This window comes from Anabrus simplex, chromosome 10 (assembly GCF_040414725.1).
Source record: "Anabrus simplex isolate iqAnaSimp1 chromosome 10, ASM4041472v1, whole genome shotgun sequence".
In the NCBI taxonomy this organism is placed as follows: domain Eukaryota; kingdom Metazoa; phylum Arthropoda; class Insecta; order Orthoptera; family Tettigoniidae; genus Anabrus; species Anabrus simplex.
In genome coordinates this window covers 62062467-62086745 of record NC_090274.1, presented here as the reverse complement: position 1 = coordinate 62086745, position 24279 = coordinate 62062467, and the positions used below count along the sequence as shown (strand labels likewise).

Here is a 24279-nt window from a genome sequence, read left to right as displayed (position 1 = left end):
TTCATTCTGTTGATATTTACTTTCTTGGATGTAGCCAGTCCATCCTGTAACAGGAAATATAGATGACCTATAGATATAGCACATGTTAGATTGTCACTAAATACATATTATAAAATGAAGTTCCCAGTTCTGTGTTTGTGTGGGCTAATCTCGATAACTGCCAAGCAGATTTTGATGCGTTTTTCACCAGTGTACAGAGTAGAGTTGCACAGCTGGCCGCCTGTTGAGACTAGCCCAGTGTGGTCGAACTGGCTTCACTGAAATGCAGACAGCTTATGTCCCAAGCACGTCTTAGTCAAACAAGAGAACACGGTCACTCAGCACCTATAATCCAAGAAAAACCCTTTTTAAATATTTGTTTTTGATTAATTCTTCTCATGATATTAAGAGACATTGTTTTATTTTGCTGTATTACACATTCAAAGAAAAGTAACATGTTACGATGTACATAAATACAAGATTTAGGAGTGCAAATTATGATTTACAATTTCTTAAATGGGAATTACAGAATTTCCACTAAGAAAAGTAAAATTCCTGTCATTCACTATATTTACATAATTCAACAAGTTTAATGTGTGATTTTGCACAGCGTTTTAATGCTATGTGACTTTCTCTGTGGCCTGCAAGAAATACTGTACAATAGAAGAAAGATATCCGTCTAATCAATGGCTAAATATATATACAGATGGCTCACAGGACAAGAAAAACAGAACTGGGGCAGTAATACATTCATCTCTCTTCTCACTCCACTTCCCACTAGACCAAAACAAATTTTGATGCAGAGATAAAAGCAATTTCCCATGCTCTACAACAGTTATTACGCAGAAACAATGATTACCAAAAATGTGTTATCCTTACAGATTCAAAAGCAGCCATCTAAGCCGTCTTGTCAAATAATGTCTCAAAATAAAAAACTGAAAGAAATTTTGTGTATGATAAAAACCTTCCAAGGACTCCACAAACAGATCTCATTTCAGTAGATTCCTTCTCATGTTGGAATAACAGGTAATCAAGAGGCAGACAGATTAGCCAAAAGAGGTACCACACTACAACAACCTGCCAGTCAGACTGATTTTATGTTAGCAAAAATAATTCTGAAAAATATTATTAAAAACAGGCATGAAGAAATGGCAATGAAGACAGCAGAATCCAAATTGTGGAATGATATTGATGCTAAATGGGATCAGTATAAAATAAAACCAAGAAGAGAAGCTGTAGCCTTCTTCAGACTTAACACTGGCCACGATTGTCTTGCAGCTCATCTGAAACTATTCAACATCCTGAGATCCGAAAAATGCACACTTTGCCATGACTCTAGAAGCAAAATGGATAAGGAATATCTGCTACATTGCAACAAACTTGATGTGACAGTCAGAACTTCAGAAAATCTTGCTTAACTATACTGGAACGCAAGAAAGCTGATGGATTGGAATCCGGGCTAACCATAAGAAACAACAACAACAACTTTCTCTGTTCGAGTTTAGTATTTAAAACTTATCACCAGGTGTTTGATGATAGTAAGATGGGCAATGAGTTTCACCTTGAGCAAATACACAGTATTTACTATCCAAGATTAAAGTGCAACAGTACTCTAAATGTAATACTTACTAGACATACAGTATGTCGTCAAATAAATAACCTAACTAATGATATTCCCAGTAAACATGATTGGATGCTGGCTAGTTTATAAGGTCACTTAAACTCAAGCAATAAGTCACAGCTTATCTGCTCAACTCATCATTACATTGGGAATATTTCTAAAGCACAGTATACCCCTCTTAAAATATAAAGTGAAAATTGCAATCCCTACAGTACAAAAATATGTTGAGGTTGTAACTCTGTGTTGTATTTTTATTAGTTTCTGTCTCGATTTCAAACTCTGGTATCACTGCAATGACCAAGACTGCTTGACAGACGTTCATAACCACAACGTCACTGTGCTGAAATTTGTCACTGTGGTTGAAGCATACACTTTAAATAACAGAAATTGAATTGGGGTGGGAGGTGGGGGGTCCTTTCCATATTTATTTCAGATATTGGAACTCATGTACAAGAGAGATAAGAGAAAAAAAACTCCTAAAAATAGCACTTTACTGGCTTGACTAGAGAGTCCCTTATACAGTACAAGTAGCACTTTCAATAAATAATGATCAGAGATCGCTCAGCAATAAGTTAGTTCATAATTAGGTATGTTTCCCCTGGGACACAAAATAATATCATATTGAGCAAGTTTGCTGTGTGCCCACAGGATGAAAAGTCCAATGTGAGGTAGACCGGTATAGACCATCTGTTGAGGAAGGTTTAGGTGTATTGAGCATTAATCTATGACTAAACAGAGCCAAACAGTGGCAGTCAGAGCAAAACAGCTAAGTATTTGTGGAAGATTTTGATTCAAAAAAGTCTGTGATGGTGTATGCCTTTTTGTAAACATTAGCCCTCGATATACGTTTTTATGTTATAGTTTACAGTAAAAAATTAAACTTCAAATTAGAAACTATTGTATATTGTGAGATTAATCACGTAATCTCTTTTTTTTTTTTTTTTTTTTTGCTAGGGGCTTAACGTCGCACCGACACAGATAGGTCTTATGGCAACGATGGGATAGGAAAGGCCTAGGAGTTGGAAGGAAGCGGCCATGGCCTCAATTAAGGTACAGCCCCAGCATTTGCCTGGTGTGAAAATGGGAAACCACGGAAAACCATCTTCAGGGCTGCCAATAGTGGGATTCGAACCTACTATCTCCCGGATGCAAGCTCACAGCCGCGCACGTAATCTTTATCAAAATAAATTGTTTATTCACCTCAGGTTTTTAGTAAGATCATATACTGTACCTTTTACAGTGTGTAATTTGCACGAATGGCTTAGGAATTATCGTCATTTTAATGAAATCTGAGGAATCGTTTTAAAGATTGCATGGGGAGAAAGTAACAAGCTAATAGGCATGGCCAGAAGGGCCTTGGAAAATGCCACAGTGAGCTATGTTCGTACGTAAGGAGGGAAACGAACTAATAACATCTACAAGGAAATCTTATAAGGCATAACACCATAAATTTGAAAATGCTCCCATGCAAAGCCAGGGAGGGTCCCTGGTGTTCTATAAATCAAAATGATACCATGCACAGGAGTAAGATAGGAATAGACATTAAAACAAGCTAGTGTGGCAGGTAGAGCAACAGAATAATAAAATTAACTAGAAGACATCACATCTTTGCATAGATCCATCTTCATAGAAGGAGTTTGTCCTATCGAAACTCAGTTTGTTTCTCCTTTCTGTTACTTTTCCTACCCTCTCTGTCCTGTCACTATGTTTTCATTGTGTGTGTTCCTATGCATCGTAGTTTCCCTTCTTTGCAATTTGTGTTTCTTCACTGCTTGTTCCATTATTAAATGTTCACTAAGTCTGTAAAGCTTTAAGAAACAGCTGTATTTTGGCAACTAAACGTAAACATGTACTCAAATGCCCAAAAATTGTAATGGTCTTACACACAGGCGTTTCTCTCTGTCGCCATCGTCACCCGCGAGAAGTGGTTCATGTGTGGTCAGTTGTCGCCGATTTGCCATTGCCATATAATGCAATGGGAAGAATACTTCCCTTTATCAGATGAACACTTTCTCGACAACATGTGAACCAGTGTTAGCAGCTGTAGCCGATTCCATCCACTGACCAGAGCCCGAATGCAGCACTTTCCTTTTCGCGTAGGCAACACATCAGCCACTTAGTGACAAGAAGTTCCCACTGGCAGTTATCATGATGTCGATATGGCCTTCCTCATCAAAGTATCTGTCCTTGAAATAATTGGTCCAATCACTAGTAGTAACTCACTGAAGGAATTTTTAAATATTCTGAAGAACGGGAAAAACTTAACCGGATTATTGCAAAGTTCATGATACAAAGAATGAAGCTACCCAAACTGTAACCAGATTCTCTGCAATTTTTGCGTTTTCTGTGTCATTACATGAACAAAAGAAGTGCAGCCTCCTCTTCAGAAATCGTACTGTGAATAGCCGAAGTTCCAGTTGCCGAACTAAATTACATGTATTCCATACGCGGTGAAGCTGGCAGGACCACATTTTGACATTGACCTCTCCACAAAATGGGGTCATGTTGGTCTACAGAAGTGGTCAGGCCGGTGACAATGAAGCATGTTTTTGTAGTCTACGATGACAGTAAAACGCTCTTGTGTTAAGAACGTATGATGCACTCATCACAATTCTGCGTGTTCACATTTGATCATTCCCCACACATCCGCCCTGATGTCTCTTTCACTCCTTATACCAGTTGGCATCTTATCTATCAGATGATAATGAAAACAGATCAAGTAGTGCACCACATCAGTGATCCCAGATTATGTGCACCTTATCAGAATCCATCCAACTTTTAACTGAATCTCCTGGATTTTTCCCCCATTTACTTGGGGTCGGCATTACATTTGGATTAAGCCAAGTTTTCCGGCAAATGCCTTTTATAATGCCATCCCTATGCAGAGGGATGTATTCATTTTGCATGTTTCCATGTTGTGTGTACATTAAGGTAAGCATTAAGGCATTGAGGGGAACACAAACACGCAGTCTCTGAACTAGAGGAATTAACCAGACAGGGTTAAAATCACCAGCATAGACAGCAATTGAATCCAGGATCCTCTAAATTGAAGACCACTATGCAGACCATTCAGCCAAGGAGCTGAATTCTCCTGAATGTGAAATTGTGAATGTTTATAAGGAACTTTTGTCTTGTGAATGTATGCAGATAGTAGGAATTTTCTCCCAACTGCTGTTAGCATTAGCCTTTCTGTGAAGTGCAATTTCTGGTAACCCCTCATGTATCATACTCTTAGCAGTCAAATAAGCTCAAAAATTATTGTACTAATGTTGAAATGAACTAAAATGCTTTATATATGATGCATACACCAATGAGTCATTTACATTATGACCACCCCAATCTGGGCAACTTGGGAGAAGCTATCGTGCCTTGAGTGTGAAGAAGTACACGCTGGTAGCATGGTATATATAGGGCAGATCTACAGGCTCACTGATAGTTGTATCTCTGGAGGCAGAATGGGAAAAATAAGCGATCTTTCACAGTTTGATAGAGGTGAAATTGTGTTGGCATGGACCGTGTTGTAGCATCTCTGAAATGGCATGGCTTGTTGGCTGCTTTTATGCTGCTCTTGTGAGCACATGTTGAAAGTAGTGCAACAAAGGGCAAACAATGACACATCATCCGTTTGTTTGGAACGAGCGCAGGGCCACAATTCGGGAAATCCTCTAGATGTGCAACAGTAGCGACCAAGGCAATGTTTCACAGCATTTGGTTCACTGAACACTGCGGCGCATGGAACTGAGGAATCAAAGACCCAGCTACACCCCAATGGTGACTGCACTCCGTCAACAGCAGCACATGAAGCGGACACAAAGCATCGACACTGGACTGTGTATGATTGGAAAAATGTTGGCTGGTCCAAGATTCCAGATTCCTGGTTTATAACATCGGCAGTCAAGCACGTAACCCCCTGTGGGTGGGAGCGGTAGAATAACACCCTCGGTATCCCCTGCCTTTTTTAAGAGTTGGCGACAATGGGCCCTTAGCTGAGTCCTGGCATTGCTTCCACTTACTTGTGCCAGGCTCTTCACTTTCATCTACCCTATCCGACCTTCCTTGGTCAACTCTCGTTCTTTTCCAACCTGGGCGCAATTAGGTTTCCGACGACTAGGGAATGTCTCATTTTTTCATGCCCTTTGTGGCCCTTGTCTTTCTTTGGCCGATACCTTCATTTTTTGAAGTATCGGGTCCCTTCCATTTTTTCTCTCTGATTAGTATTATTTAGAGGAGGGTTGCCTACTTGTACTTCCTCTTAAAACAATAATCACCACCACCACCACCGAGCACATAAACGCCGATTTCCATTAGGGGCAATGGCACATGGTTGTACTGTTGGGCAGAGACAGGCCGTTGGAGGAGTGTGATGGCCCAGGTGATGTTTTCATGGGAACATTGGAGGCAATGGCACATGGTTGTACTGTTGGGCAGAGACAAGCCGGTGGAGGTGTGATGATACAGACGATGTACACACTGGGGTCTATTCTTCTGGTACACCAATCCTTGACAGTTGTTCAATATCTGGATGTTACGGTTTGGAACCAAGTTCATCCATTCATGTTAACTGTGCTCTTTGCTGGCGAGGCCACTTCCAGAAGGATAATGCCACACTGCCAGGATTGTAAAGGACTGTTTCATGGAATATGACTGAATTTGCTCTAATGCCATGACCCCCAAATAGCTGGGACATGAACCCAATTCAACATCTGCTGTTGCACTTGTATGAAACACCCCAGGATAACTTCCTCCACCTTGTTGGGTGGTTGCAGTTTTGTAGACTAAAGGTAGTTGTACACCGTGTTAGGTAGGTGGACTTAGTTTCATTTAAAATGGTTTTGGTGGAGAAATTGATTTCTCTTCTTCCTTCTTTGTTCTCTGTGTTACTACACTCGGCACAGTCCATTGCAATCTTTTGAGTATGCGGCTAGACAACCGGTCACCAAATACCGCGTGGCAAAGAGCAGCTTCATAAGTTTGAAAATAGGTGGTGATCTACTAGGAATATTTTATAAAAACAAAATGTGATGAAATAGATTTCATTTTCTTACAGCATATGGAGTATATTATAAATTTAGCTGTGTTAATGAATTTGTAATGTAACCACTGAAAAAGAGAGTCACTTCAACTCTGTTTTTCAGTGAGGATGGCACTTTTATTTTAATGTCAGATGTATAATTATGTCTTACCCATTTGATTGCATTTGCCCAAATGTCCATCTGATAGTCTACTTTTAAACAAACTTGTTCTTCATCACTGTATCTGCCAAATTCACATTACACAGCAGACAGACATATTTTCCCTTAACCTCTGCAAAGAAAGGATCTTCCTCCTATTCATTGTGATATGATGGGTGTTCTGTTCCTTGACCTTATTTGTTGAAAAAAGTCGTAAACGTGAACAGTCTGGTCCACCATAAGCTTCATGTTCATGGTCAGATCTTTGTTTGTGAAGACCCGGTGCGATAGTCACCCAAATGCTGCATGGGCACACATCCTCTTCACAGTTACAGCGCACAGATAGGGTACTATCCAGGTATGAGAAGTGGTCTACCTGCTAAGATGGAGATGTTGAATTGTGGAAGGGTTGTGCCCAGTGGAGGTTGTGCTAGGACGTTAGTCTTTTGAACGTTAATTGTTAGATCAAATCGATCACATGCACTCTTGTAGCAATTAACCAACTGTTTTAACTCCCCTGGTGTGAGTGCAGGTGACACAGCATCATCTGTATACAGCATTTTGGTCATCTTTGTAACCTGAGTTAGGCTCTGGGGCCAAAGTCGAGCTGTGTTAAAAAGACCTCCATCAAAAAGTAATAAATGGTTTTGGTGGAGAAATTGATTTCTCTTCTTCCTTCTTTGTTCTCTGTGTTACTACACTCGGCACAGTCCATTGCAATCTTTTGAGTATGCGGCTAGACAACCGGTCACCAAGTACCGCGTGGCAAAGAGCAGCTTCATATTTCTCTTGCAGTCTCCTCATACGCTGCCGTTTTCTTCATTTTGCTGTGGTACTGTATGGCGTCCACTGAATATAGACAGGGATTTGCCTCATACTTAGCTATTAACACACACACGCACACGCACGCACGCACACACACACACACACACACACACACACACACACACACACACACACACACACACACACACACACACACCATCCCTCAGCCATGAAGATCCCAGCATATGTAACAGCCTAGTGCACACCGTTAACTGGCCTACTCATACTTCATTGGTCAATTCTGTCAAAGGCTTGGCAATTTTTTGACCGATTAGAACATGTTCTAATTCACTTTCAAGACCTTCGAAGACTTCTCAAGTGTTGCGCGCGATTTTTACAAGTACACTTGTGAAGTATTGAAAATTCTTGTGAAGTCTTGAATTTGTCAAAAATATGACGTTGTACAAGAGGCTTAACATGCCAAAATAACTTGTACTCCTTGCTTCCATGGCAGACTTTTAATTATTTATTTATTTATTTTATTTACTAAGCAGACTGGCCCTATGGAGCCAAGCTCTGAATTCAAGAGAAGCATGGGTTCGAGTCCCATCATCCGCTGTCTCGAGAATGGTTTTCTTTGTTTTCCAATTTTCGCTTCCAGGGAAAAGTCTCCGTGGCTCAGGCAGCAGTGTGTCCATGGGTCCCGTGGTTCAAATCCCGGTCACTCCATGTAAAGCGAAGGCGAGACAGGTTTTCCTCTGGGTACTCCGGTTTTTTCCCTGTCATCTTTCATTCCAGCAACACTCTCCAATAACATTTCATTTCAACTGTCAGTTATTAATTATTTCCCCAGAGGAGTGCGACTGGCCTCGCCGCAGGGCTTCATTCATTCCCTCCCTGACCCGGTCACCGACTGGAAAACAGATTGTAGGTTTTCATTTCACTTCTAGGGAAATGCCTGGACAGTTCATAAACATAAGCTACAGCTGATTCCTTCCACCTCTTTACCCAATTTCATTCATCTTCATTAGCACCTGAACTGAGGTTGGCGCAGCCATATCAATTTATCTCACCTCATTCCCAATCGGCAGCCCCCATGGTGCAGCGGTAGTGTGCCTGCCTCTTACCCGGAGGCCACAGATTCGATTCCCAACCAGGTCAGGGATTTTTACCTAGACCTGAGGGCTGGTTCGTGGTCCACTCAGCCTACGTGATTAGAATTGAGGAGCTATCTGACAGTGAGATAGCGGCCCCGGCCTAGAAAGCCAAGAATAACGGCCGAGAGGATCCGTCGTACTGACCACATGACACCTCGTAATCTGCAGGCCTTCGGGCTGAGCAGCGGTCACTTGGTAGGCCAAGGCCCTTCAAGGGCTGTAGTGCCATGGGGTTAGGTTTCGTTCATTCCCAACCTCGTATAAGAAAGGGGACATTTATTTATTTATTTATTTATTTATTTATTTATTTATTTATTTATCAGTCATAGAGCATTTAATACCAGGAGTGTCTGAGGACATGTTCGCCTCACCTGGTGCAGGTCTTTCTAGTTGACACCGATGGGTGACCTGCGCATCTGGATGTGAGATGATGATAATGCTCAATGTCCTCATCTGAGAAACGAATCGCCATTAACAGCATCATATTCACTCATTCCATACAAACACTGAAGAAGTTTGGAATTGAATCCTGTCTTTTGGATGCAACCTCCTCCTCCTCCTCCTCCTCCTCCTCCTCCTCCTTCTAGCTTATTTCAATCCACTGCTGGATATAGGCCTCTTCCATATGCTTCCATCGTCTTCGGTCTTGAGCCACTTGGAACTAGCGTGTTCCAGCCAACAGCTTTATGTCATCAAGCCATCTCTTCTGGGGTCTTCCAATGCCTCTCCTGTGTTCCCATGGTCTCCAGAGAACAATTCTAGAGGTCCACCTGTTGTAGTCTTGTTGTGCTATGTGTCCTACCCATTACCATTTTAGTCTTGCTACTCTTTCTAGGATGTCTTGTTACATTCGTTCTTCTCCTGATGTCCTCTGAATGGATCTTATCCCTAAGGCTGATCCCTAGCATCTGTCGCTCCATGGCTCATTGTGTTCGCTGAAGCTTGCAAGCACTTTCCTTCGTCAGAGTCATTGTTTCCAGACCATAAGTAGTAACTGACAGCACGCACGTATTATAAACCTTGGTCTTCAGATTAATTGGAACATCCTTGTTGGTCAGGATGAATCTTAGTTTTCGGAATGCTATCCAACTCATACCTATTCTGCGAGGAATTTCTGCACGTCAATTGTCTTTTCCAAGTTTTATCTTGTGTCCAAAATAGATGTACTCATCAACAGCTTCTATTTATTGGTTTTTTCCATTTCAAGTGACTGACTGTCTGGGCTTAGTATTTTTGTTTTATTAATGTTCATTTCCAAACCAATCTTAGCAGAGGCAGTTTTAAATTCTTGGATCATGCTTTCTAGCTAATCTAGATTTTCATTTATGAGCACAATGTCATCGGCAAAACGCACGTGGTTCAAATATAACCCATTGATTTTTATTCCTTTATTATCCCAATTGGTTTTGAATACATCTTCCAAGGCAAGGGTAAACAGTTTTGTAGAGATTGTGTCATGTTGTCGAACTCCTTTGCCGACTGGGATTTTATTGGTGATGAGGTTTTCGTCTACTTTGACTACCATTGTTGCTTGATCATAAATGTTTTCCAGGAGCTTTATATACCTTGAGTTTATCATGGCATTTTGAAGTGCCTTCATGATTGCCCAAATCTCCACTGAGTCAAAAGCTTTTTATAATCAATGAAGGCCAGATGAATCTTGATGATGTACTCAGTGGTTTTTTTCAAGAAGACGATGAATATTCTGGATGTGTCCAACAGTTAAGAAACCTTTACGAAATCCCGCTTGCTCGGCAGGTTGATAAAAATCCAGTTCTCTTGTGAGGCAGTTGGTTACAATTTTAGTCAAGAGCTTGTAAAGGTGTGATAGACTCACAAGACGATAGTTCTCTAAATTTTCCTTTTCACCTTTCTTGAAGAGAAGTATCACTTCATTATTTTTTCAATTTTCTGGTATTCTTCCAGAGTTAATACAGTTGTTGAGGAGTATTCTCACAGCTTCTAGCAGATCTCTTCCACCTAATTTCAGCATTTCATTAGTTATTTTATCCTCCCCAGGGGTTTTTTTATTCCTTACTTGTTTAAGTGCATTTTCAATCTCATCAGTGGTTACTTCCGGTGTTACTTCATGTGTATAATTCTGGACTAGATGTTCATCACTGGGTGGTTTATTAATGGTTGATGTATACAACTTGTAGTAGAAATCTGTAATAACTTCAGTAATATTTTGCCTATCTGTGACTATTTCTCCATTTTGGTTCTTAAGGTTTGTAATTTTTGGTCTTCCTGTAGACATGTTGTTCTTTAAAATCTTCATGTTTTTATTTTCTTCAATTGTCTGAATGATCATGTTATTATTAAATTTCCTTAGATCTTTCCTTATTTCCTTGTGAATGGTCTTGTTAAGAATTTTGTATTCTGTTGTATCCCCGTCCATTGTCTTCCTGTCCTTAATGAGCTGTATGGTATTAAGTGAAAGTTGGTTCCTCTTATTAGTTTTCTTCAATGGGATCTTCTTTGCTGCATTTTGAATACAGACTGTAATTTTCTCATTAAGTTCATTCACGTCCAAGTATTTCAGATCTTCTATTGGGTTAAGTTTTTTGGTAAGAGCTTGTCGAAATGATGATTGATGTTTTTCTAAGTCCTATACTCTTGGAAAAGTGTAACCCCCTTGTCATTTTGGACTGTTCAAGTTTGAGGTCGAATCTGAAGGTTACTCGAACTAGCCTATGGTCGCTTCCTGTATCAAATCTGTTAAGAACAGTAACATCTGTACAATATTTCTTCTTGTTGGTCAGGATAAAATCTATCTCATTCTTCGTTTGTCCATTGGGGCTCTTCCATGTCCATTTTTGTTGGATGGGTTTTTTAAAGAAAGTATTCATGCAACCTAGTGATTCAGAATAGTATACCACCACCTCTCCTACCCTTCCAGCTAACATTCCGGTGGTGAAATTTTTTTCCACCAACGGGACTTGAACCAACTAACCACGGTGTCAGATCATGTGGACTTGACACCTTAACGATGATGGCCACCAAATAGGCTGCCGGACTTTTAAATGTCAGTTATATTTTATTTCTTGTTCCTTTACTATTTCAACTAAGAGTTTAATTATTGTACATATTGTATTATGACAGGTGCAAGTAAAAGGAGAAGTATCTACAGACATTGACGACGGTGATCAAGAAGTAGATGAAGATGGAGGAGAAGAAACTCTGTAAGTAATTCATTATGTCAACTCTAATCATCACAATAATTGCTTTTCCAGCTCCAGTTGGGTCGACACATTAACAACATCTTTCGATCTTCCTCTATCCAATCACCACCGCTACTCCTTAACTGTGTTCCAATCCAGGTTCCTTCTTGTTATGCTGTTCCTGATTGTGTCTAACTCCTTCTTGTGCTCTTTCCATCAATCTTAGTGCCCATCATCTGTTTCGGTATCCTTCTCTCTTCCATTTTCTTAACATATCCAAACCATCTCAGTTTATTTTTCTCCATTTAGTCTAAAAACTTTCACCAATCATCAGGTAATTCCTTTTCCTCCATATACACCTTGGCAGCCTACATAACCAATGTAGACCTATCACTCTCCATTTCTGGATCATCCTGATTTACCACTACACACTCTTCTGCATCATTTGTCACATTCATGAATTTATTGAAATAATCTTTCCACCTATTCTTTATCTCCTCTGGGTCTGTTATTACATTTCCACTCTCTTCCTTTGCTTGTTTTGTGTAGATACTTCCTTTTCTCTTATTTTTTAATCAATCCATACGACATCCTTTTTCTAGATCCTTTTCCAACTCTTGTGTGAATCTCCCTCAACATTTATTCTTTTCCCTTTATTCTTTTCCTCATTTACTTTTAATTTCCTGATACTTAATCTTACTTCCTTCTTTCCTATCTCTACTCCATTCTTGCCATGCTTTCTTCTTTTGTAATATACTGTAGATATAGATAGCAAACGTAAGCGTACATTTTTGAGCGATTCAGACATTATTGATGCAGTTGAGAATTCTGACAGTGATATTACATTTTCCACGGATATTTCTGAAGAAGTTAAAAGTGGTGGAAGAACTATCGACCGAGAGAAAGTCTATGCGAGGATCAGCAAAGCAAGGTCATCAATCAACAAGTGACACATGTGAAAGGCTGAACGGGAAACCACATTTTATTTATTCCAATGAGAAAAGTAACAGAAAAGACTGTGCAATGTCTTCAAATAGGAAAATCAAGGGTGGGCGAGGGGAACTATGTACTTTTGTGCAACTTGTTAAACAAAACCTGGTCTGCATCCATGTGTGTTTCGTACTGTATCACACGAGAGTCGATTACAGGACGTCGATTACAAGACTTAGGACTAAAGGTGTAGGTGTGAAACAAATTAGAAAAGCAGAATCAGTAGCAAAATCAGCCCTGTATATAAAAATTTGACCCTTTATTTAAACTTTAGTTAAAGCATGTGTGTGTGAATTGTAAAACTTGCCCCTTTTAAATACGACCTGCAGAGCAAACATTCTCTATTTAAATATGACTGCTAAAGGTTAAAATTAAGAGCCTCCGTGGCTCAGACGGCAGTGCGTCGGCCTCTCACCGCTGGATACCGTGGTTCAAATCCCGGTGACTCCATGTGAGATTTGTGCTGGACAAAGCGGAGGCGGCACAGGTTTTTCTCCGGGTACTCCGGTTTTCCCTGTCATCTTTCATTCCAGCAACACTCTCTATTATCATTTCATAGCATTTATCACTCATTAACAAATCACCTTGGGAGTGGCGTCCCCATTGTAATAACAGCCTATATATGTTTCATTCATTACATCCCTGACCCGGTCAATGACTGGAAAGCAGGTTGTAGGTTTTCATTCAAAGGTTAAAATTAACCCTAGAACCGGCCATGTTAAATTCTGCTAAAGGTTAAAATTAACCCTAGAACCGGCCATGTTAAATTCTGTACCGGCAGCCATTTTGTGTGATTTTTACCTACCAAGTGGGTTCTTGTTTCCATCCTACTGTGAACGATGTCCCAGGGCATTGTTGCATATCATTGGAAAGCTAACAAACCACAGATTCAGATGGTAATGTTAACTTTTCTGTGAAACTTGATGAGAAAAATAAATTGAGACTTGAAAATGGTGATCAAAATTCTAACAATGTAAAATACAAGATGAAACATGAAAACACAAAATCCAAGATATACAAAATGATGCACATATATATACATAATACGTGTGAAAGTTTCAAGTCTATGCAATAATATTTGTTTCATTGGTATGAAAAACTATATTTTTCCATACATGCTGGTCGGCCTATAACCTACGCGGGTGCACAAACTTATGTTATTACAGCAGCTATGCTACGTACAGTACAAGGAAGCTAAAATGAAAATATTGTATACAGAAATAACAAGAACAAAGGTGTACTTTAACTCGCCAATACATATACTTAGAGACTCAAAATAAGAGCGGTAGCGATAACAAGTACAGCGTCATTACAAAATATTTTGGTTCGTACAGCAGCAAGTCACTCATTTGTTTCCAAGGAAACATGTACAAGGAGAATTTTTCTGTGACGAAAATGAGTGAGAAGCATCTGTAAACTTCTAGGATCACAAGACATGTCACACCATCTGTTAGCTACTAAATGAAGAAATAAAAATGTGTCGACGAATCGACTCTGCCGCTACAGAAATGGGCAAACAGTCGATTCATCAACGCTTGCTGGTTCTAGGGTTAAACACAGTCATTCCTTCAAGTGCCCCTGTATAGCATCTTTTCAGCAAATTCAAATATGTACTTTCCCCCCAAGAGGTCGTAGCTTATATGTGAGAATTGTAAGAATCAGTTATTTCGTGAAGTGAATGGCAAATTATTTGAAATGCTAAAAATCGGTAACTAAAATACAACTTCTGGGAATCATTTTACAAGTTCCAAGGTATCATGTTTAGTCTCATTTAGTGGTGATAGCCACTTAATATCTCTGTGCTAAAAGAGAGAGGTAATATATTTTTCCATGCACACTTTGGTATCCATGCAGAAAAAAATGGCAATCATTTCCTTAAAATTGGTGTTCTGTGAAGTATTTGTAATATTACTGATTACTTGTTGGAATATCGTAAATTGTAATTTTCATGATGATCTGTATTGCACAACATTAATTATAATCTATACATAAAAAAATGAATACTTGTTTGTATGTACGTCTCGAATAGTCTCGAAAACTATTGGACCGATTTCACTGAAAATTTCACAATTTGTTCTTATTACCCCTGGGAGGATTTAGGAAGTGGTTTGAATGAAATCTGATGGGTAGTTCGGCATAGGGGTGAGAACGGTGAAAAAAAAAAAAAAAAGGGAAAAAAGGGGAAGGTAAGTAAACTGCATGACAAGTCTGATCAGCAGGTTGCATAACTAACAGTATGTAAAGATATGATGCGTTTTTCTTCTTCTATACACGGTAGGCTATACAAAAATGAAAAGTCCAAGTTCAGACCCCATGGCATAGCGGGTGAGAAGGAGTGAAGAAATAAAATGTTGAAAATGACAGAGATTACGGGTGAATGTGTGTGTGTATTTCAGCACAGCTCTCAACCAAACTAGATACACATATAACTTAATATCTGGAAAAATTACTGTAGGGGCATGAAACCCCTAGCACCCCTAAAGGAAGGGATGAAAAGTAAAAATCCTAAAAATGACTGATATTAGTGGCAAGTTCATAGTCTTTGGGGTAGCTGAAATGAACCATGACACTTGGATGCCATTTGAGCCAAAGTTCATTCCCAATTGGGATGGGGGTTAGAAGGAGTGAAAGGAAAGTCCAAAATGACCGAGTTCATGGATGTACGTGTGCATATTCTGGTATAGCTCGCAACCAAACATGATACTCATATGACTTACTGTTTGGGAAAGAAAACTGTAGAGTAAGACACCCCTACGGGTGGGGGTTGAAAGGGGTTGAAATATTAAAATACGAAAGGATCAATATTAAAAGTGAAAACAATGTATGTTAATATAGTTTTTCTTTTGCATTTAATTAAATGACTTAGAAAAATTAAACGCGGGCAAAGCCGCGGGCACCTGCTAGTTCAAAATACACTTTTTATTATTGATGTAATTATATGAACATCAAGACCTTGTGGTTCTAATTTTAGCCTAACAATAAGGTCATCTTCAGCCACTTAACCTTAAAATTGACAAACACATGACAAATTACGGTATATACAATAAAAAACAAGTATTGAAACCTAGTCTTCAAAATTAATGAAGCTTGTGTCATTAAAATGTCGTGGTCTCTTCTTGTGAAGGACAATGGTTAATTGCAGTTCATCCAATTAAGATTACATCCAGGTGATGTATCTTGAGGTAGTTAATTATAGTAGTTGAAGTGTGAGCAGTGTGATTCATCTTCAGCTAGGGGACACCTTTATTGTCCAAAAAAGTTGGTTTTGTTTTCAACACGGATCTGAATAGACAAATAAGATGTCTCCTTGAAGAACATTCTATTGCTATTGCGATTTCCATTACAACACCGATAACATCTATTATTAAACATACTCGACTGTCACTTTTATGTATCATGTCCCACTAAATTTAATGCAGAAAAAATACATGGAAAATACAGGGAAAAACAGATTTAGGTTACTATCGGGCACCCCGTAATATATGTTTTTGTTGTAGTTGTTGTTGTTTGAGTCATCAGTCCATAGACTGGTTTAATGCAGCTCTCCACGTCAGCATATTCTGTGCTGGGTGTCTTAAGATGAATCATATCATTCTATGTCTTCTTCTCGTCAAATTTAGCCAAACCCATCTCCTCTCACCAATTCGGTTCAATACCTCTTCATTCGTGATTCGATCTATCCATCTCACCTTCAACATTATTCTGTAACACCACATTTCAAAAGCTTCTATTCTCTTTCTTTCTGAGCTACCGGTAGTTATTGTCCATGTTTCACTTCCATACAATGCCACACTCCAGACGAAAGTCTTCAAAAACATCTTTCTAATCCTCACATCAGTGTTAGAAGTGAGCAAATTTCTTTTCTTAATAAACCTCTTCCTTGCTTGTGCTAGTATACATTTTATGCCTTCCTTACTTCTGCCATCATTAGTTATTTTACTACCCAAGTAACAATTTTCATGTACTTTAAGTCTTCATTTCCCAATCTAATATTTCCTGCATCACTTGCCTTCATTCAACTGCACTCCATTACTTTTGTTTCGGACTTATTTATTTTCATCTTGTACTCCTTACCCAAGACTCCGTCCATACCATTCAGCAGCTTCAAGATCTTCTGCAGTCTCAAATAAAATAATAATACGAACTGGCAGACAAACTAGCAAAAAAAAAGGCACTAGTATGTCCAAAAGTTAAGCGTAAGTTACGAGTAAGCAGGGCAACAGGAAATAGACCGCAAATCGCATAACTTATGCACCTACCAACCTCCCATGTTCGCTCTGTATAGGAAAGGAGTGTTCCCTGCTTTGACTAGCGGTGTAGCCGCAAGGTAAACACAGCCAGTGCCTGCGCCCCATATTTCCTCAGTCGTGTTTGCCCTGTTGTAGTGTACGGAGTGTAGCTTCGTGGTGAATGTGACAACATAATGGCACAACGACGCCATTTGGACCCCGTTTTGCAGGGTAGAATACTCAGCCGCCTGGAAGCAGGCCAGACACAGACCAAAGTCGCCATATCCTTGAATGTGCCACAAAGTGTCATTTCTGAGCTTTGGAGACGATTTTGAGACACAGGAGATGTTAGTCGTAGGCCAGTATCAGGTCGACCAAGCGTAACCACCCCACAGCAGGACCGATATCTGGCCCGTAACTGCCCGACGAAATCAGAGTGCACCTGCAAGACAATTGTCGGCGGAGCTTGCAGTCGTCTCAGGAGTTGCCGTTTCCCGGCAAACTGTGTACCAGAGGCTGAGAACAGCAGGGCTATTTGCCCGACATCCAGCAGTATGCGTCCCACTCACTCTAGCACAGAGACGGGCCCGTTTACTGTGGAGCCGTCAACATCGAAACTGGACCATGAATGAATGGAGGCATGTGCTCTTTACAGATGAATCCCGCTTCAGTTTGCAGAAGATTCCCGTCGCACATTAATTTGGAGAGAACCAGGTAGCCGATACAAGTACAGGAACATCGTGGAACAGGACCAGTATGGTGTTGGTGGCGTCATGTTGTGGAGCGGCATCATGTTGAATGGCCAAACGGACCTGCACATCTTCATAGGTGGTCCGAGGAACACTGTTAACGCTCGGAGATACAGGGATGAGGTACTGAGACCACATGTTCGACTCTTCAGAGGTGCAGTTGGTCCCGACTTCCTCTTAATGGACGATAATGCCCAACCGCACCGTGCTGCTCTGGTGGATGAATTTCTGGCTGGGGAAGATATTTATCGCATGGACTGGCCAGTGAGGTCTGCAGATCTGATTCCTATAGACCCGTCAGCCTCCACCAGGGACCCTCCAAGACCTTCGCATTGCCCTTTCAGAGGAATGGGATCAACTGCCACAAGAGCTCTTGGAATATCTGATAGAGAGCATGTCATGTTACTGCGAAGCATGTGTGGCCATTAGCGGTAACCATACACCCTATTAACAGCATATTTTGTTGTGGAAAACATTGCCAAGTTTTGTTAGTTGTCAAAGGTGTACCTTAGCTATCAGAACCTTTCTGACACTGTTTTTTTGGACAAGTTCTGTGACATATGATGTGAGATTCAGCTTCCATTTGTTCAGCAATTCATCTGACATTCATATCAGGCGGTATGGCCTCGTTTAATGATTATGCTTAACTTTTGGACACTAGTGTACATGAGAACCAAACCTCTGGCAGCTAACTCAATCAAGAAGATAATCACAAATAATACCCTTGAAAAATGGAAGCAAGAAACTACCCAACTTACTACGATGCAGAAATGGAAAGAAAAAAAATGGCCTAAGGACCAAAATAAAAGCGAGCCGAGGAAAGAAGCGGTGGCAATCTTCAGATTGGAAAGAGGACATGACTGCTTAGCTGCACATCTAGCTAGAATCAAAATATACCCAATGGAAAAGTGTACCAACTACAAAATTACTGGATCAGTAATGGACTTGAAACAAATATTTCAGTGCACAGGACTCAACCCAACCCAACAAAAACAAGGTAATTTACCAGCCCTATACTGGACAACCAGAAACAAGACTCTGTTCCCTAATACAGCTGTGCTTTATGAATGTTATTTGTATAATACTGTTGTGAAGAGATATCAGTTTTTTATTGGTAGTTACTTCCCAATAAAGCCATTGGTTACAACAACAGTATATTTATTTCAGCTAAATTCATAAATGAGAATTACATATTACTGTCATTTACATGTTAAAACTTCTAAAATAATATGCTTTACAGTAAAAAAGAAAAAAAAGAGAGAATATACCACTTATGAGGAAGTTTCTGGAATTTCTCTACAAGGTAGCACAAAACAAATCGATATCAGCCTTCAAAGCAGACTGAAAAACTGGCTATATACTAGAGCCAACTGTGAGATCTGAAAGAAGTTCAGACCAGCCACAGGAGATTTATGAGAAGAAGCCAATCTACAAACCTACAGTGCCCCACTATAAAAATAAATACAACCTTGAACATATTAAGGTGATCGGATTGATGGTGGTTGCTTGTGGAATGATTCCACATCTTCTTGTAAAGACCTGCAAAATGCTAGGCATCTCTAATAATACCATCAAAGAAATTGCAATCTTGGTAGTTAAGGGATCTGTTGCAATTTTACAAAATTATTTATATGTTATGTAACAATATCATATTGTTCTTAATCTCTTTTACTGTTTTCTTATCTTTTATCTGAAATTGTCAAACCATATTATTTGTCTTTCTGTCCGACTCGCTGCCTGAACGGTCAGCGTATTGTCCTTCGCTTCAGTCCCGGTGTCGATTCCCGGCCGGGTTGGGGAATTTTAACCTTAATTGGTTAATTCCAATGCCACGGGGGCTGGGTGTATGTGTTGTCTTCATCATTATTTCATCCTCATCACGACGCGCAGGTCGCCTACAGGCGTCAAATAGAAAGACCCGCACCTGGCGAGCCAAATCCGTCCTGAGATATCCTGGCACTAAAAGCCATATGACATTTCATTTCATTTGTCTTATGCTTTGTCCTTGATTAATTTTCAGGAAGCTATTAAAATAATTGCAGTATATATACCTATCCTCATTCATATTGTATAAAGTTTTAATTAAATCTGTTTATTTTATTCCAGATTAGCAGAAAAGGGGAAATGTTATAATTCTGAAGTTGACTCTTCACCATCCGATGGGGGTCTTCCAGTTATTCCTGCAGTGTGTGATCAAGTTTATAAATGTGACGTTTGTCATAACCAGACAAAATACCATCGTGGTTCTAAAAGACGCTCTGTAAAGAGTTTGGATGGCAAGATACACGAGTGTGATATATGTTTGCAACGATTCAAGGAAAAGTCTTCTTTAGTGACACATTACTTTCAACATTTGAAAGACGGTTTATATGAATGCCCAACATGCCAGGAACACTTCTACACTCGAGGTTTACTCAAGAGACATTCTGCAACACATCTGGAAGATCAATATTTTGTGTGCGATGCATGTCGCAAAAGGTTTGGATACCAAAGTAATTTCGTCACTGATTTAACCCGTCGTGACTTTGTTTGCAGCATCTGCAGTGCTCGATTTCAGCATAACATTCACCTTAAATCCCACCAGCTGAGGTTTCATAACAGAAGTTGGGAAAGACCTAAAGAGGAGCAAAAAGAACAATGCCATGTTTGTCATGCTTTGGTGTCACGTGGTTGGCTCAAGTTTCACATGTTTAAACACGAGATTAGAAAGAAAGCATTAAAATAAATAATGCTGTAGGCATGACTTCAGACAGTTGCTATTCATATGCAGAATGTTCTGAATATCAGTTCAGAAAACCTCTAGCATCCCATACTGATTTCTTCGACACTTCCAGTCTTACCATTTTTACTAAGAAGAATTACAGTTTTCTCTGTACACCGATTTTTTTTTTTTTTTTTTTTTTTTAAGTAATTACCTTCCTTCTTCTTTTCATTTAGGCCAACTCTGAACCACATTAATTTCATTTCAGCTGCTTCTGAGATTTGATCCACTCCCAGGACTTTCTTATTCTTTTCATCTACATTCTCCTCCTCTTTTCCATCCCTTGTGTTTGAGTCCAGGATCTAATCTTTTCTTGGAAACTCTTAGTGTTCTAGATTCTGACTTGTAGGCTTTCATGTTGCTGACTTCCATTCCTTGTATTCCCATTTCTTCTAGATCCTTTTTCACCTCCTGATGCCAGTCTCAAAGAACCTCACTATCTGGTTGATTAATCTTCCTGGATCCATTCTGCAGATACGCTTGAAGAACATGGCTCTTCTTTCCCAGGTGACACATGAGATCTTTTTCATCATGAGACCGTGCAATTCTTGTTTTGTTTTAATTTTTTCTTTTTCTGTTCATTGACGTCACAGTATCTTCCTCAAAACCTCTCTCTCCTCTAGTTCCAACTGCGTACCAATCCTGTTTTTGTCGGGTTCAAGTATTCAATAGCATATAAGGCTTCCAGACTGATCACTGCCTGGTAGTATGTCAGTTTTGCATTGATCAAGATCATCTTGTTGTAGGTGTTCGCTTATTTCCTTGTTCTTGGAGGTGGGCATTCTTGTTCTGTGCCTGTAATAATTCTGACAGAACCTTAGTGTCATCCATGAAGGCTCGACAGTCCGTTTCAATCCCTCTATCCTTATATCCTATCCAATACTGCCTTATTTATTGATCTTTATAACAATGTTATACTATACCTGCTCTTTAAAAAAATTAAAATGTTACTATATATGTTTTCCCTGATACTGTCCACAATAGGTCATCACTGCATGTGGCACACAATAACCAGGGACCCGATATTTTCATGAATGGGTTTTTTGTGAATTCTTATAAATTGTAGACTAGGTGCAATATATGGGTTTTTTAAATATCTATTGCATAACTTGCGAAAGTTTTACAGTCTCGACATATTGTGAATTTTAGTCATTTTACCATTTTTTCATAATTCTTATGTAATTCAGAATTTTTTAACAAATTTATGTATTTCACAACTCATTTTTATAATTTTGAACAAATTTTGCAATGAAAACTGTGGTACACTGCAGGATATCATCCACCAATTGATCACATAACATTAATAGATATATTTTTATATCGATGTATTTGACTATCAATATCTTACAGTACAAAATGTCAAAATTGATTCCTTTGCTATCTAGCCATTTTACATGCATATTTTAAAGCTTTTAGTGCCAGGAGCCTATATGTTATGTTCGCATTTGATCCAAATTTTTTAAACAGTCACTTATTTCAGAAATATGTTCCCATAATTTAGTTTAATTTCACCAATTGTAAATCGTCGTTGCCAGGACAAAACCTCCTGTGTGATAATGTTTTTGGAGATATACTGACCCGCAGCACATACATTATGAAGAGCAAGAATGCCTTGACAATATTCACACAATATTGCACCTTAGATGACAGAACCTTACCAGCCAAAGTTCTAAGCTAAAATATTTCACAGAGGAGTTTTTTTCCCAGCAGCGACGAAATATTATATTCAAGCTCTTTAGACCTGTTCATTCATGAAATTACCAGCATTCCACCCCAGTGTGGCAGTGGGCTCGTCACTAATTTATTTATTTTGCACGTATAAATATATTTGGGTATAACTTAAAAATAATATATTTCTATATTTGATATTATGAAATGATGTTCAGAATATTGTGTTTAAAATGTTCTGAATCTTTTCAGTACTTTTTTGCATAAATGTTTTGATTGGAACAGTATCCCTTATTGCATGTGGTATTCAGTCCAAAATATTTTGGCATTTTATATATTATATATTTCCTTATTCTCTACCTGCCCTGATATATCTTAGGTGAGATACAGTGTGGAGACTATTGTTCTCTTGGTATGGGCTAGATCAAGTTTCTTTCATTGCCTTCTCTCTTTCTCGTCCGTGGCTCGTACAATATGAAAGTGACTGAGGCATGAGCGATGTTAGTAATGCCATTCCTTTTGCAGCCAGTCCCTGTGATGAATGGTGTGCAAGTGTTTTTCATAAGGTCAGTTGGTGTATGCATTTCAGTGGGCTTGGCAAACCGACATGTAACAGCACCTTTTGGCACTGTGAGGAAAACTACCTCACTTGTCACTTCCCTAATATGCCTCTTCGGTGACACCTAAGCCGCTTATAACAACTGATGGTGGATCTGTTAAGGTGCAATCCAGCCTCGGGCTGAGGACCAAATAAACGTGTGCTCTATACTCTAAAGGTTAATTTCTGAGCAGAATTGTTAGTTTAGCAAAGTGAATATTCTAGAATTCTTGGGCACATTCATTACCATTATTATCAGTATTGTTATTACTTTTAGGCTCACATAAGCTATATTTGCTTTATGATGCATTAAAATTTAAAATTATGTCAGCTTGTTTAACTACTTTATTTACTGCTTTACACTTTCTTGTCTTATATTTTATTTTTACCACCTTTAAGTAGTGTATATTTTCTACCAATAATAAAGCATTTTAATTACCATCGTTAGAAATCGCTAGCAATAACAAATTAAGACACTTTGTATTTTATGTTCACTTTTGTAAAATAGGAATATTTTACTTTTTTTTTTTTAACCTGCACTAGTTAACCCTCTCCAAATTATTTCAGGTGGTGGACAAATATTTCTCTCTTGAACATATATTTAATATTTCCAGACTTTCTTACATTTAAATATTAGTAACATTATCTACCATCAGGAAGCAAATTCAGTATAAGTTCTTCAGTTCTGTTAAACAGGAATGCAATTTTAAATACTTTATTTGAAATGTCCTGTTCATACGAGATACTCTTGATTAGAAAAACACCTATGGAGGAAAAGCAAATCGCTTTGATAAGAAAAGGAAGAATAAAATGGAGGGTGCAAAAATATGCAGGTCAAATTCACTACTAGAAAAAAAATGGTCACTTTTTTATACAGTATATTCATACCTCCATGATATGTGTGAAAACAGATGTGCAGTGAAAACAAACCTTCTTTGAAACAATTAAGATTAAAATGAAAAGCATTCTTTGGACACTCGATACATCATCTCATTTTGCAACATGTCATAAACAAACTGGACCTTGGTCATTCACCAAAATGGCTACGTGGTAATTGAGTATCTTAATAAGGATTATTGCCACCCCTTGTCTGGATAACAGCTTCACAATGCCTTCTCATGCTTCTGCACATTCAGTTCAGGCAGCTGACCTTACTCTTCCAAAAGGGCAACTTCAACGGCTTGTTGTGTTTGGGGTGGGGGATTTCATGCTCAGACGCATTGCTCTAGTTGGTCCCAGACTTCTTCAGTTGGGACATCTGGATGGCCACTTCATTTGTTGCACATGGTGCTCTTGCAGTAATAACCACATGATGTTGGCATCATGTATGCATGTTTTCTGAGGAATCACATGTGTGCAGCAAGATCTCATCGATGTACCGTCCAACATGCGAATGATTAGGAGATCAGTTTTGAAATTTCCTGTTTTGC

At 39.1% G+C, this 24279-nt stretch overlaps 1 protein-coding gene across 1 annotated transcript in view; it reads left to right on the top strand.

Moving 5' to 3' along the window:
* LOC136882404 (myoneurin) overlaps positions 1-23284 on the top strand; it is a 28702-nt gene extending 5418 nt beyond the window's left edge. Inside the window, exons 3-4 of the mRNA XM_067155032.2 lie at positions 11796-11875; positions 19929-23284. Coding sequence (XP_067011133.2) covers positions 11796-11875; positions 19929-20547 — 699 coding nt within the window. The 3' untranslated portion in view covers positions 20548-23284. The remainder of the gene's footprint in view (positions 1-11795; positions 11876-19928) is intronic.
* The last annotated feature ends 995 nt before the right edge of the window (positions 23285-24279 follow it).